Source organism: Balaenoptera musculus, chromosome 10 (assembly GCF_009873245.2).
Source record: "Balaenoptera musculus isolate JJ_BM4_2016_0621 chromosome 10, mBalMus1.pri.v3, whole genome shotgun sequence".
Lineage (NCBI taxonomy): Eukaryota > Metazoa > Chordata > Mammalia > Artiodactyla > Balaenopteridae > Balaenoptera > Balaenoptera musculus.
This window is the reverse complement of record NC_045794.1, coordinates 29,263,147-29,279,862: the sequence shown is the minus strand read 5'-3', so window position 1 is coordinate 29,279,862 and position 16,716 is coordinate 29,263,147. Positions and strand designations below refer to the sequence as shown.

At 33.0% G+C, this 16,716-nt stretch overlaps 1 protein-coding gene across 3 annotated transcripts in view; it reads left to right on the top strand.

The window, feature by feature from the left end:
* CPNE8 (copine 8) overlaps window positions 1–16,716 on the top strand; it is a 318,962-nt gene that overhangs the window by 244,013 nt on the left and 58,233 nt on the right. For all 3 annotated transcript variants that reach the window (XM_036867581.1, XM_036867580.1, XM_036867582.1), the window contains one exon: window positions 13,967–14,013. In XM_036867581.1, the coding sequence (XP_036723476.1) occupies window positions 13,967–14,013 (47 nt within the window). The remainder of the gene's footprint in view (window positions 1–13,966; window positions 14,014–16,716) is intronic.

The window sequence follows — 16,716 nt, the reverse complement described above, 5'->3', positions numbered from 1 at the left end:
AAAGAAATTTTCAGAATCTATTACCAATAAATCACTTTTATTGGTTGTTCACATTCTCCTTTTGAGGATTCTTAGGGCTAATTAGAGCAAATGGGTTTCTACAATACTTAAGCAATAACAGTATTGACAACTGTCATTTTTATGCTTCTTATCACCTCCAAGATTTTTGGTTTACACACATCCTACTTATATAACACTGCCTGTGCTGGAAGAAATGGTAGTGACCTTTTTCTGACAGAAATCAGTGTATAAATGGAGCCCCAACCTATGAAGTACACTTTGTTCCAATCCTGGCTTCCCAAGGGTTTTATAAGAACCCATCTTTTAATTTACAAATGGGATATGGAGAAATAGAGTTTGAAATTTACTGCATAGTTAATCTAACTGGACTTATATTAATTTTTATATAATATTATCTAAAAAGGACATGAGGAATATCTGCATATAAATCATTTCTATATGAAGATGTATATAACAAATTTATATATTTTTAAAATATACTACAATTACATGTTTACCTATTATTCATCACTATTTCTAATACTTATACAGATATTGTCCCTCTGATAATGGAATCTGAATTGAGAAGCAATATAATTATTGTATTCTGTGTCTTTATGTGTCTTTGCTCTTAAGGACTTGTTATAAGCAATTGACCACAAAATTTAAATTCTGACTTTTATTAATAATATGGTGAGGAGATCTGGCTTTATCATGACACTCCTTATCACTTCAATTTCCTGTAGTTTACATGAGCCGCCTTAGTTTCTTTCATGACCTTAATGATATTTATATTCCTTCACTCTGAAGTTATTGCTTATATTCCTACAAAAAACTTACTCTCACCTATCAACTTACTATACAGTGTAATTTGCGTATAATAATAGCTAACATCTGCTGACAGCTAAGTGCCTCAAGGTTATTAACTCTACCTATCTCTCTGTTGGTCCCTTTCCTTTTCTGCTCACCTCCTTTTTCCTTCTCCCTCTTTCTCTCATGAGTAATATTCACATTGACAATTCTCTGTTTTTCTAAAAAAAATAAAGAAGTTTATTTACTTGATGTACTGTTAACTTTCAGTCTTTGTATAACTAATATTTTCTATCTCATTGCTGCTAGTCAAAAATACAGTTTAATTTACATAGCCTAAGGGAAAATGATGCTTTGGCATGCAGGATATCTAAGAATTTTCCCATCAGATATTTGTGAAGATTTAAACTTATTTAACTGTGAGTTATGGGTATTTATTATGATGGCTACTTCATAGAATTCCTGACTCTAATTATAGGAAATGAGGAATAGAGTTTTATGTTCTCATCTTTCTTAAAAATCTCTTTTGGTATGAAAATAACAAATTGTAGCAATTTGAAATGAAGATCATGAAAGCCAGTGTGGAAATGTAGCTACATCTATTCCAAATATTGCAGCAAATTACTTTTATTTTTCTTAACAGATTTCCTACTGATTTTTTTTAGACATTGTAAGGGACTTCCCTGACAGTCCAGCAGTCAAGACTCTGTGCTTCCTGCAGGGAGCACGGGTTCGATTCCTGGTCGGGGAACTAAGATCCCACCTGCTGTGCAGTGTGGCCAAAAAAAGAAAAAAAAAAAAAAAGATAGACAGTGTAAGCTTTCTTCCCTTGCTATTAAGAAATCTCAACCTCCAAGTAGATAAATGCACCGCCATGATGGAAAATTATGTTGAGCAGACACATAATTACACAAACTTTCTGAATAATAGCAAAATAGAATATAATGAACTACATTCATTTCAAATTAGAACTAATTATAATAATTGACAGTTAATTATTATAGTTTCAATAATGGCTATTGACTCTCTTGTGAATAATATCAGTCAGAATTTCTAGTCTCTTGCAACTAAAAAAATTCTGTAAACTGTTAAACAACTCAGTAATATTTGGTACTCTTCAGAGTAACTTTTTTCTGAAACTACAGAAACTTTTTTTTTTTAGTGTTTTATTTTCAGTTTTGAGGAAAAGAAGTATTATATCTCCCAAATTTTAAACATAAATATCTATATTTGTGTTCCACATTGTAAACATGAAATGTGAAATGGTACAAAGAAAGTAATGTAAAATGAAAATAATTTATTATGAAACTAGAATTCCCGGTAGTCATACTCTCTAGAGATAATCACTGTTAGAAATTTATTTATTCCCAAACACACATCATTATTTTTAATGAGTGGGATAGCACTGTGCACAATATTCTAATGTATATTTTCTTCATTAAATATATTGTATATATATGTTTCTGTGTCAGTACTTATAGATCTACCATATTTTAATAGTTTTCCATCATATGGATGTACATAATTTAGTTTAAAAATCTCCTGTTGATACACACTTTAGTTGTATCCATTTTATTTTCCTATTATAAACAAGGCTGCAATGTAAACCCTGTAACATAGCTTTTTTGTACACTTCATTAAGCATATCTGCAAGGTCACATCCTAGAAATAGTATTGTTGGTTTAAATGGTATGCATATTTTACAATTTGTCAGGTATTTCTAATTTATTGTGTTGACAAAAGGGTAATAATAATAAGTTATACTTCTAACATCTGCGTATGCAAGTTTACCATATACTTACCCTTACTGAATAGCATCACTACTTTTTCAACTTTGCTAATTTAATAGATAAATATTATAACTCATTGTCAGTTTTTATCTGTGAAACCTATTTATTAGCCATTGTGATGTCCTTTGTGAAAGTCCATATTTAACCAGCCGTATCTTTGGAAACACAGGTTTCAGAACCTTTTATTTTTGCTTTTCCCCTGCTCCCTCTTCCCTAGTCCCACCAAAAAAGATTGAGTATTTTCAACTGAGAACACCAGACCAAAGGTAGCAGGGAGCTACATCCTTCAGTACAGTAAACACTTCAGATAAACTTCCCCAATATTCACATCTTGGTCTTTAACACCACTTCTCTTCTGCACACATCTAAGGAGACTCTTTTTAATCTAGCCTTGCCTTTTGCCCTGTGATTACATTGAAGAAAAACAATAAAATTAACTAACACTTTGGGCTGCAATCAATGAAGCAATCCAAAATAGTATTTTGGAGGTCATAACTATTTGCAGATTTGTGGAGTTATCAAGGTTAGTTCTTTTGAAGAGATGTCCCACCATATTTCTGAATAAGTACGATATTTCAGAAGTGATTGGAACCAAGTGTTGAATTCAGTTTTGTTTTTATAAAAGTTATAGTAACTACTCACTTTTAACTTAAAATACCAAGATATCAGCATTTGTTACTGGTATTTGTGTATTGTTTTGTTGTTAACTTGGGTGAGTATCATTATTGCTAATTTGGGTGGCATCAATTCAGGAACCTACTCACCATATTCTAGTCTAGCAGAAACTATTGTTGAGTTTTGCTTATGCTGAATCTTAATTGACAAGTAAAACTAGATGTTTTCAAACAAGGTGGAAGATCATCATATAAAACATGAGTAACAGCAATTACATTGGTACTCTGGCTAGCTGTGGGTTATCCAAAATAACATTAGTTTAGGTTTTCCTGTATTCATTTTGTTCTCTACATTAATTGTATAAACTATTTTCCTTATACTGGACAACATTGTGGGAGCATGAGAATAGACAAAGAGGGCAAAACAGGTGACTGGTGTGGAACATGTAGGACTAACAGATTGTGATTAAACTCTTAGAAGGAAATTCTTGAATCACACTTTAAAATGTAATCTCTCTTCTTGTTTCATCTCACAAAAAATGATTGAATAGAAAATTTTGAAAATATTGTTTTCTCATGAATCCAAGTAGAAATTATGTATAGTTAAGAATGAACACATTTAAGTATTAAATAAAATTGTTCTCCATAGTCCTTTAATATCTTCCCCTTCAAAGAAACTTCTTTATATGTCTAATTCTTAGTATTGGATATTCTAGGCTTCCATTACTGTAGAGACAGACATGGGGATTTGTAATCCAGTTAACTAAATTGTCACACTCTTCGCTTAAATTTCCTATTTGTTTTTAATGTTTCATTATGCTAAGAGATTTGGGAAAAAAGAGTGGAAAATCAGGCTTAAAGTGGCTTTCTAATTAATCTATATTTATTCAGTGGCTACTCTATGTTCAGCTCTATAAAAATATTTTGAGAATGAACAATTAAAATGGTTACTGACCTCTAAATATCTACATCATTATTGATGTAGATATTTACCTGATTGATTGTTTGTGAAACCATGTTGTTAGTGTGTTACTTTTCATTCATTGTCTCAGTTCCTAACACACTGTGTTTAGCTGCAGTAGACAGGTTTATGGATTGAGGTACACAGTGAGCAGATGAGACAGATGCATTCTCAATCAGACAAGGTCCAATTTTTATGGAAATATTCTGTGAAATAAAAATTTAATTTTTAGACCTTCTTTTTTTCCTTTTTTTTTTTTTTTTTTTTTGCTAAGCAGAACCATGCTTTCCCTGGAGCATAAGATACAATTTATGACTTGAGGTAGTAAAGAGTTTTATTTTCTAAATACAATAATATCCACAAAGGAGGTCTTACTGTAGAGTAAAAAAAAATGGATTGCCTCTTCTGGGCTGTTGACATTGGGGTTATTATTTTTAATCATACTCTGTATGTTTTTCCTGTGGTTATTTTATTTCTCTTTACTTACTAAAAATGATTTTAATACTAAAATTCTGATATAATTGGCAACCAAATATGTTTACTCAGTAATCCTTAATGTATGACATTGAATATCCCAATTATCATTGATAAGGACAATGCCAAATTCATTGAAAATCAGAGACAGTTCTGAAATCTAAATACTCCTTTAAGGTAACATCATCACTTTTATAATAATTATAATTTGTGAAATGGGTTTATTGACCTCTACAGACAACAGCTCACATTATGAGTATCTGAGGACAAAATCATAAGTTTCAATTTGGTTTTGTCTGCCTTTCAGTCCTCTGTTTCTCTCAGGTCTTCATGAAACTCCACCACTAACATGACCAAGGAACAAATATATATAAAGTTTTTCACATTTCTTTGACTGGCAGATGAATGGGGAAAACAGATCTCAAATTCTCATGCACACTGAGTACCCCTAAGCAACCAGAATGTCATGTCAACCTGAAACCCTAATCTACACTTTTATCAGAAAATTGAAGGTATTAGAAACTTGCAGACCTACAGACTGTCATTTACTTCCTGTGAAGAAAGCCCAAAATGTCATCCACCTCATCCCAAATGAGCTTCACAACCACTTATATACAGTGGTTGCTAGTTTCCCTGGTTACCATTTTAATTGTTCGTTCTCAAAATATTTTTATAGAGCTGAACATAGAGTAGCCACTGAATAAATATAGATTAATTAGAAAGCCTCTTTAAGCCTGACTTTCCACTCTTTTTTCCCAAATCTCTTAGCATAATGAAACATTAAAAACAAATAGGAATTTTAAGCGAAGAGTGTGACAATTTAGTTAACTGGATTACAAACCCCTATATCTGTCTAGCTTATTTTTTATTATCTTGTGACCTTCCTCTTTCCATGCCTCATATCATAATCACCAAACAAAACAGATGGACCAGGCTTTCCGGGATTAGAAAAAATGCTTTTGTGTTGCCTCTGCCAGAAATCATCTCAACTCTGTATCTGGGTTTTAGTGACTTGGAAGAAGGCAAGATCAAGATGAGAAGCATGAACTGCTTATTTTCCTCACATATTAACTGAAAGGGAGCATGAGAGAAGGTAATAGGGGAGCCCCTAAGTGGGCAAGTTCTGGGAAAGAATCAAAATAAGGGGTAAATATTTGGCAAAAAATCAAGTCGGTTAAATAAGTGGTTGCTGAAGGCAATGCATAATAGTGGCCAAGAATTTGGGTTCTGGCACTAACTGCCTGGTTCAAATCCTAGATTTGTCTTTTGCTAGCATAACCTGTTTCCGTTTCTATGAAATAGAAATAAAAATAATAATACCTATCTCACAGAGTGACTGTGGATTAAATGGCATATACCCTCGATAAATGCTAGCTATCATTTTTCTGAATAATCTGAATTTGTTTAAAGTTCTAATATGTCTTTTCTCATTGTTGGTGTTAAATGTCCTAATTAACAGAGACATGGAGAGAAAAAGACATATTCAACTTTATAAAGTCAATAAGTCTTATTTTTTTCTTTTTCTTTAGTTCAATTCTCTTTGGAGGATCATGCAAGGTTATTCCTTCCATTGTAGTCAATCACAACCCAAACTCTTGACACTGAATCTAAAACTTGTCTGAAATTATATGCAAAAGGTTTATATTCCACTCCAAGTAAAAAGTCTTAGGAGAAAAATTAAAGCTATCTACCTATTATTGGCTCATTGTAGAGGCTAAAAGTGGACTTTTTAATATGCTTATTTTAAAGGTGAGTTGAATATAAGTAAGTGCCATTATTAACGAGCTCCATAAGGATTTTTAATTGAAGCAAGTGCAATGATGCTATAAAATATTTGCCTTAGTTTTATACAGTTGGTGGCATTATATTAGATATGTCGTCTCAGGGAGCACATCTTGCCAGAACATGCAACACAAGTTTATTTTCTAGTCCAGTTTCTTTTTGAAAACTGAATATACATAACTAGGATTTTTTTATAGTGCTTCTTGTTGTGACATGCAAGTGTTTTGCATTCATCAAATAAGTCGAGAGCTAAACCCTGCAGTGCTGAATGGGGATAAATATAATAAAAGTAAAGCCATTCTGCCTTCTAGAAATACATTCACCTAAAACATTATTATATCTAAACTAAACTCATCTAAAATGTGATTTAGAAAAGAAACTTTTGGAAGTATTAAGAAGACTCATAAACACTGTTTTGGTTAATGCTTGATTCTAATTTTTATATATACAAAATGCATGCTTGAGAATTCTAAAGATGTCCAGTTATAGCCTTTAAGATTGTGATTTAATTGCCAGCTTATGTTATTTTTCAAATGATTTTTTCAGAACTATATATTTCAAAGTCAAAGGAAATTGCATGTACGTTTCATCATCAGAACCAGTGTTAATTTAGCCAAAATATTGACAATCTATTTTGTACCAGGCAGTTTCTTAGTTATATTTCATTATCAGAGTGTGTACTTTTAGCCACACTATGTCTAAAATAGTTTCTTTCTGGTGGGAACTGAAAGCTTGGCAGCCAGGGGAAAGGGAAACAGAGTTAAGCAAATAAGGGTGGTTTACCAAGGGCAGGTTGTGGAAGGGTGGGAAAATTTATCACTGACATTGCTTAGAACTGGTAGTGTATGGTGATATTAAAATGTAGACTGTGTATTAGTAGATTACATTATTGTTTTTAAGTTATCTGCAGACAATGTACCTCCTACTGCCTACACCCTTGGAGGTTCATTACCCCAGCCATGATACACCACTTACCTTCACTATGGGAAGAATTAATGAAAAAAGAAATATACATATATGTTAATGTAAAGAGAGAAGTGTTTCATCTGACTCAACAGAGGAAAGGATTAATATGAATAAGGAAAGGATGACATGGTTGCTCAAGAGATTGGTCCTCCAGCATGCAGAATATTTATTATATGCAGGTACTTCAGGATTTTATTTCTGATAAGTAGAGGGCTTCTTCAAATTAGCTGGTACCTTTTTATCATATGAGAAAATTGAGATTCTGGGACATGTTAATTTTGCAAATGAGTCACAACTAGCTAGCTAGTTGTAATTCTGAAATTCAAACTCCAATCTATAATTTAAAAGTTCATAGCTTTCCTGCTAGGTATCATGCCTCTTCAGCAACTACCTCATTTAAAATGGGATTCTAGGGAATCCCCTGGTGGCCCAGTGCTTAAGACTCAATGCTTTCATTGCTGTAGGCCCAGGTTCAATCCCTCATTGGGGAACTAAGATTCCGCAAGCTGCAGCGTGGCCAAAAAAAAAAAGGGGGGGGATTCTATTGGATAGTGCTTCTCTTTTTGGTTAGAGGTTGATATGTTTTATTTTGTTTTCTTTATGTCACTTATGTGATATTTTCTAAACTAATGATTTGTAAAAATGTTGGCCATCTTGCATACCTACCTTGATAAGGAGTCCTTGAACTACAGGATGATCAGCTTACCTACTTGCAAAGTTGTATTTTGGAACACTTTAATTGTGTTTAAAAAAATACTGAAATTAATCTTCAAAACCTGGAGAATGTACAAAGGTTTGTTAATTTATGAAAACTAGATTTAATAAGGACCAAAACTATTAGCATAAAAAGTTTAGGAATCATATCACTTGTCTCCAGTTTCTTTTTATTCTTACTTTTGACATTTCATTGATCTCACAGAAATCCAAAATTTGAGGAAGGATAGGAAGGAAAATAAAGCTAGGGTCAGAGCTTATAATTACTTCCTGCAGGGGGATTTTGTTTGAGGAAGTACCCAGATGACACCTTCTAACAAAATTAGATCATTTATGGTGGTGTTTTGGTTTGGGTAGACTGGGACCTTAGAAGCCAGTGTGAAGGAAAGGAAATCTGACATGGGAGGATCAGGTTGTAGAAAAAACCTGAAACTCTGATAGATCTAGAAATTTGATAAATATTACACACTCCAGTTTTCAAAGAAATATGCTAAAAAACTAGCTTCAATATGGTGATAATAATCATAACAACTACTTCTTGAGTGCCTGCTATAAAGGACAGGTGCTTTTCTTGTCCTTACAGCAACAATCCAAGAAAGATTTTGTTAACCCTAGCTTAATACAAATGAGGTGCAGAGAGGTTAAATAGCCTTTCAAAGATCATATTGCAAGTAGGTGGAAGTATTTATATTTTAATTTGTATTTGTGTATCTCAAAGCCTGCCCTCGTTCTAGCAGACCTCACTTGTCAAGGGCAAATAATCCTGTCAGTAGTTTATGGGCACAGGAATCCGGAATTTTGAAGATGTAGCAAAATTTAGAGTCAGGCAGCTGTCTGTGTTGTCATTCAGGTAGTTGAACTGCTTTTAAGAAAGAGGGGAAAGGTAAGGCAGAAAAGTTCAAGGTTTAGTCCATGGTGAGCTAGGGTCAAGAAGGATTAGGCTGCGGCTTCCCTGGTGGTGCTGTGGTTGAGAATCTGCCTGCTAATGCAGGGGACACGGGTTTGAGCCCTGGTCTGGGAAGATCCCACATGCCGCGGAGCAACTAGGCCCGTGAGCCACAACTACTGAGCCTGCGCGTCTGGAGCCTGTGCTCCACAGCAAGAGAGGCCACGATAGTGAGAGGCCAGCGCACCGCGATGAAGAGTGGCCCCCGCTTGCCACAACTAGAGAAAGCCCTAGCACAGAAAGAAGACCCAACATAGCAATCAATCAATCAATCAATAAAATCTTAAAAAAAAAAAAAAAGAATTGTGTGTTTAAAAAAAAAGAAGGATTAGGCTGGATAATAGTGCTTGAGGAAGTGAACCTGAGTTCAGGGCAGGTTCCAGAACCCAAGGGTGAACTAGAGTGCATCTCAGTAAATCAAGGCAGAAGCATAGTCTTGGTATTGGCAAGGCAAGAATGAAAAGAATATTAGAGTTGGGTGGGCATCTCAACTTCATTTAGGGTTCTAGATTCCAATAGCTAGTTGGTCTGAATCTGCCTTTGTCAAGATTAATTTAAAGAAAGGTGGAGAAAGTTCATCTTTCATGTTGGATAACGTTCAGTTTGTTTAACTGAACAGAATTTGAATTTGGGAAGAAAGTGAAACAATCCTTCTGCACATCCCCATCACAGTTAGTTCTTGATTATTAATACATAACAGCTGTAGAAAAGTTATCTAAGATGGTATCACTCTGTGTGTGTGCATACATGTGTGTATGTGTAGCTTTCTTTGACATGCACATATATGTTTTCTATGTATCTTTGATGTGCTAGTTAAATTTTCCACATTAACATCTGATTTATCTGTCATTCACAACTTTCAGAAAGGTGGCAGAATGAAATAAGGACAGTTTCCAATAGTATATTTCAATAGTACTAGGACATATGCATTGGGAAGTGTCATGAGATGTTACTACTAACTCATGAAAATTTGCAGCCGTGCCTTTTTTATACTATCTGGGTTTCTTGAAATCCTGTTCTTTTTTGTCTACTTCTAAAACATAAAATGAGAGCTACACTAACACTTCCTAAGCAAAATGTTTCAAGGATTTATATGTGATAGCTTTAGGAATACTCTGTCAAGAGAAATTTCATGTGAATTCAGTTGTGTTGTTGTTGTTGTTGTTGTTTTTTAACTTTGACTTATGGTTGCTTCTTTTTTCTCTAACATTAGGCTTCAAAAAATATTAAAGGTAAAGTAAATAAATTAAAAAAAATAAAAAGGTAACAATTACTGATAAAGATTTATTTTACTTTTATGACAAACCATTTATCAAAATCTTCAAGAAATCTGTTTTAGCCTAAGGTTGTAGTATTGCTAGCAACTTTCTTTAAAACTTTTATTAGCTAATATTTTCAAGATACAAAAAATGTGGCCCTTGCCATAATAAGTATACATTATTATATGAATGAGAACATTTAAGAATTGTGGGAATGAACAAGCTGTTATCCACAGTAAATGCACAGTTGTGTTTTAAGTTAGGCTATTGATCATTAATTACATGATAAACTTCTGTGCTGTTTTGTCATTGTTTTTAATTGTGGAAAGTTGAAATTGAGCTCTATGAGTTCAAGGATAGTGTTTGCTTTGCTCCCATTTTCTGTTGATCACTTAACACAGTACTTGACAATCAGAAGATGCTCAATAAATAATTGTTGAATTGTAGTTTTTTAGTTGCAAAAATCCAAATGGTGTTAAGGTTAAGGGACTATCACAACCATGAAATGATCTGTGAGCCATCATATTTCCCTTCTGATTAGAATACTGTTGATTCAAAACAGTAAAGGAGTGAGATTCTTTCTGATATGCAGAATGAAGCAAGGAAGTGATCAAATCTTGACATCAATTAACCACCAAATATGCATCAATGATTGTTTTACTTGTCGAGATTTTCTGTTGCACCATGATTATCAAATGGTCTTAGTTATCATTTAGTGCTAAATGCATCTGTCTTTTATATTGTCTTGGAATGTCCCAAGCTTCAAGCTTCATAGGTACTCTTGGTACAGCCTGGCTCCCCACCTTCTTCCCTCCTTTCTTTCTTTATTTCTTTTTTCCTTCTTTCCTTCTCCCTCCCTTCCTTCCTTCCTCCCTTCCTTCCTTCCTCCCTTCCTGCCTTCCTTCCTTCCTCCCTCCCTTTCTCCCTCCCTTCCTCCCTCACTCCTCTGTCCCTTCTTTCCTTTTTTCCCTCCTTTTTCCTTCCTCTTCCTTTCATTTCTTTTTAAATTTTCTCTTCTTCTTCTTCTTCTTTTTTTTTTACACTTTTTGTTGTACCTAATCTACTTGGTTTTATAATTTGGTTTCTTTAGCTAGCTAAAGGTTTCAGTAAATAAATACTTTTCTCTCATTTTTTATTCTTATATACAGTATACTTCTTCAGTTAGTAGCCATATCTTTTTTTTGCAGCTTTGCTAGGTAAAACTGGCTTTGAAATGACCTTTGTATCTCTGATTATTGAAGTTTTTTTAATCTACAACTAATACTTCTAAGGAGTTGGTATTTATGCTACTCATCCTGGGCTACCTTGGAAAATATATTAGAAACAGTCATAAAGTGAACGCATTCATTCATCCAATAAACACAGTGATGTTCCAATATGTAGAAAGCAGACACTGCTATATGAGAGAGTTGAGCCAAAACAAGGTGTCTATCCCTAAAACCTAAGGAAGATTGAACCAAAGACACAACTGCTATATTGACTTTTATAATGTGCTAAAACCCATGTTCTTGAAGCTTAGAGTTATTTTTCATTCCTAAGGAAGTGTCATTTGAGTAAAAGAACATAAAAAGGCATTTATACCAATTATCTTGTGATTTATGTATGTAACATAAGTGATAGAAGAAGGACAGACTTTCCCAAGCATGAGACTATGTCCTGGCATCTTTATCATTAAGGATATATGTATAGTATCATTTTTCAGTTTGTAATATAATATCACTATCTTTTATTGTGTTTTTATTATAACCAGACAGTTCACAAATATTTAATTGTACAATTAAAGTAGCATAGATTTTATAAATATGGTCTTGGAGGTTACCTGTGAATTTGAATTCCAGTACTGACATTTATTACTTATGTGGAAAGTTAAGTTTTATGAGCATAGATTTCCTCATCTATAAAAGGAGAATACTAGTACCTTCCTTTAAAAGTTATTATGAGGTTAATTGATAAAAGCTATATAAAAACACATTCTATATGTATATGTAGATACACACACACACACACACACACACACACACACACACACAAAGATAATGTTTCATGTAGTTTTTCTGTCCGTCCATGCTTAATTGTTATGTGCCAGGTACCTGCCTTCTGAGAGTTCTAAAACGTGGTAAATGTCAGCAACTGGGTTGCTGAAATTCAAACCCAGTCCTTTCAGACTCAAAAGCTAATAAACCCTTTCTAATATACCATACTATACCCTATATTATAGTCACTTTCTCTCTAGCAGCAGAATGACAATGCAATGTGCTGATGGTGACTGTTCTTTTCAATTCCTCAAAGGGATTTATTATCTCAAAATATTCTCCCAAATGTTTCACTGATTCTTTTTTTAAAAGTTTTATGTGTTAAAAGTGTTATGCTCCAAATTAGCCTATATTCTTAGCCTCTAAACCTAATTTCTACTCTGAGAAAAAAGTTACCATATGGCTATAAAGAGAATCTATATTAGTTTTTATTAATGTAAAGCACAAAAGGTTGTTTATTCCTTAGGGAAAAAACGTGAATTTGTTTCAACACCTGAGTAGTATTAAGGGTTTTCAGCTGAATTTTTATAGAAAAAAGGAAATGTTACTATACTTTATACTAAGAGAACTACAAGGGACCCTATAGTGCCATACCCATCATCATCGCCATCCTCATCATCATCACACCACCATTTAAATAACAGATCAAACTTTGAAGTGTTATATCAATTGTACAGTGTATCAAAATTAATTTGTTATTTAAAATAGTCTAAGTAACCATGTTTTCAAATTATTTACTTTTTAAATTAAAAATTATTTTGTAAATTAGATGTGACAACAGGTTATCCCAGTAATTATATCATTGTCACTTATTTGTGTTTTTATGCCTTCTTTAGTGAGAAAGTGGAATTACATATAGAAAGACTTAGGGGTTTATCCAAAAGAGTGAATTTTTAATACGAATGCCACCTCCTTGGTTTCTACCAGAAAAAAAAACCACAAAACACTAATACAGTAAGATAATTTTGGGTAACTACCATGTGCTGAAATTTTAAAGTATATATAACAATTTCATCTATATAAATATTTATCCATATCTATAAATACATGCAAGTACACAGGAGTGCTGTGAGCACTGAGCACTGAGCACTGATCAGTATTTGAAATACTTGAGTTCTGAAGAAAGCAAAAGAAAATCCTGTGTTTTCAGGATTGTTGGAAAGAATTAGATTAAGGAACGATATTATTAGACATTATTTTAGCAATGCCATACTTTTAAGGGCATAATAATTTCACATCGACTACAAAATAGTTTTGAAAACAAATTAATAATAAATGTTGACATTGGAGACTGGAAAATAATTATTTACAGTTTGACTTCATTATGAGCTCCTCACTTTGTTATTGTGCTTTCAGCTAGAAGCTATTTTTATTCCTGATGCTTTGTTTTGTATTTTACAGTTGCATGATCGTAAAGGTATTTTGCCAGGTTCTTAGCTTGTAAAACTGCCTAACTGATACTATTCAGTGTGTGCTGTAACATAGTTGCTAGTAATAACATTTAAGAAAATTAGTGATGTTAAAAATGTAACAAAAAAAATGTAACAAAAATGGAAATCAAACTTCTTTTTATGAGGTTATTCAGTTATTAATGATTCTATTTTACTTATATTTTAGAACACAAATCAATTTCACAGTGGCTATTGATTTTACTGCATCAAATGGTGAGTATTACAACTATCCCATAATAAAAATTATCAGCAATTACATTAAAAAATAAATATTTATTTTCATGAGGTTTAGATGTTTTCTTTCCACGAATACATACTTCTGAAGTGTTTCCTATAAAATTCGGATAACTTTTCTTTTTTCAGTATTATGAAATAGTTCAGGTATACAAAAGACTATAAGAAATACAACAAAAGTGCATAATAGTCCCATTCAAATTTATTAAATATTGAAATATTGCCTTTTTTGTTTTACATATTTTTAAAAGGAAAATTTTAGATCTAGTTAAGCTCATTGTGTACCCTGCTCCATTTTTTCTATGCTCCCTTCTTCTCCATGCATAACTACAATTCTGAAGTGTGTCTAACTATAATCCTCATTTTTATAGTACTTTTCTGTGTATTAATTTATATAAATGAATTCAAGTACATGTACAGTAGCAGCTTACTTTACTTTTATTCAATTATTTTTAAGAATTAGTTATGTTAACACATTTATATTTAATTAATTCAGATGGACCATCATATAACACCCCATGTATGGATATTCCTAATTTGTATATCAAACATTTTAAGAAAGGAAAGAGAGTGGACTTTTAACTTTATTTTGAAGTGACTTTGTTTCAAACAGAATAATCATTTAAAATCAGTTATTATGTGTCATAAGAACATGAGTCTCATTATTTTTTTTTTTTTTTACTAGATCTCTAGTGGCGTATAATTGCTTCACAATACTATGTTCGTTTCTGTTGTACACAAAAGTGAATCAGCCATATGCATACATATGTCCCCATATCCCCTCCCTCTTGAGCCTCCCTCCCATCCTCCCTATCCCACCCCTCTAGGTCATTGCAAAACACCGAGCTGATCTCCCTGTGCTATGCTGCTGCTTCCCACTAGCTAACTATTTTACATTTGGTAGTGTATATATGTCGATGCTACTCTCACTTCGCCCCAGCTTCCCCCTCCCACCCCGTGTCCACCAGTCCATTCTCTATGTCTACATCTTTATTCCTGCCCTGCAACTAGGTTCATCAGTAACTAGGTTCATCAGTACCATTTTTTTTTTTTTTTAGATTCCATATATATGTGTTAGCATATGGTATTTGTTTTTCTCTTTCTGACTTACCTAACTCTGTATGACAGACTCTAGGTCCATCCACTTCACTACAAATAACTCAATTTCATTTCTTTTTATGGCTGAGTAATATTCCATTGTATATATGTGCCACATCTTCTTTATCCATTCATCTGTCTATGGACATTTAAGTTGGTTCTATGTCCCGACTATTGTAAATAGTGCTGCAGTGAACATTGTGGTACATGTCTCTTTGAATTATGGTTTTCTCAGGGTATATACCCAGTAGTGGGATTGCTGTGTCATATGGTAGTTCTATTTTTAGATTTTTAAGGAACCTCCATAGTGTTTTCCATAGTGGCTGTTTCCATTTACATTCCCGCCAACAGTGCAGGAGAGTTCCCTTTTCGCCACAACCTTGATTCTCATTTTTTAACTTTTACCAGAAGTTGCCATTACTTTATATATTTATCTAGTTTTCTTTTCAAATTATTTATTGTGCTGTAACTCTCACATTAAATTCACTTCACATTTCTCTCACATTCACTCACTTTTCACAAAATAATAGAATTTTAGGTAAGAGATCACTTACTCCAACCATCATCCTCTTATACAAACAAGAAAACTCAGATCTAGAAAAATCCTTTTACTAATCAACACATTTTGACTTGTTAGCAGTAGAGTTACAAATAGAGATGAGGGGACCAAATTCTAATTTAGCTTTTCTTTGACTACATGATAAATTTATTCTCCAATATTGTGGCTTCAAGTTAATGATTTTTACACATGTGTTTTATTCAGTAATATAGGAAACATATACACCAAAATCCAACTGGATTAAAATGCTAGCTTTCATTTATTGATAAACATTAGCACCACTATAAGGGCGAGAATTTATTCAATACAATGATACAAACTACTGAAACTGACTTAAGAAAATAGACAATCTGAATAGACCCATAATAGAGATTGAATTAGTAACTTAAAAACTATCCACAAAGTTTATATGGGTCCAGGTATAGATAGCTTCACTGATGAACTCTATTTAAAGAGGAATTAATGCCAAGTTTTCACAAATTGGAAGAGGAAGAGGAAGGAACACTTTCCAAAAGTGGAAGAGGAAGGAACACTTTCCAACTCATTTTAAGAGGTATTACCTTGATACCAAAACCAGACAAAAGCATCGTAAGAAAAACTAAAGAACAATATATTTTATGGATATAAAAACCCTTAACAAAATACTAGCAAACTGAATCCAGCAGCATATGTAGAGAATTATATACCCTGACCAATTAAAATTTATCCCAGGAATGCAAGCTTGACTTAATATTCAAAAATCAAATAATGTCATACACTGTACCAATAGAAGAAAATGTAAAAACCACATGGTCACCTCAATTGATATAGAAAAAGAATTTGACAAAGTCCAACATACTTTTATAATAAAACCACGTAAACTAGGAATAGAAAATGACTTACTAACCTTATGAAGGGAAAATATAAAAACCTATAGCCAACATCATACTTAAGGGTGAAAAGCTGAATGCTTTCACCTTAAGATGAGGAAAAAGACAAGGATGTCTGCTCTTGCTACTTCTATTTTACATTGTACTGGAGGCCAG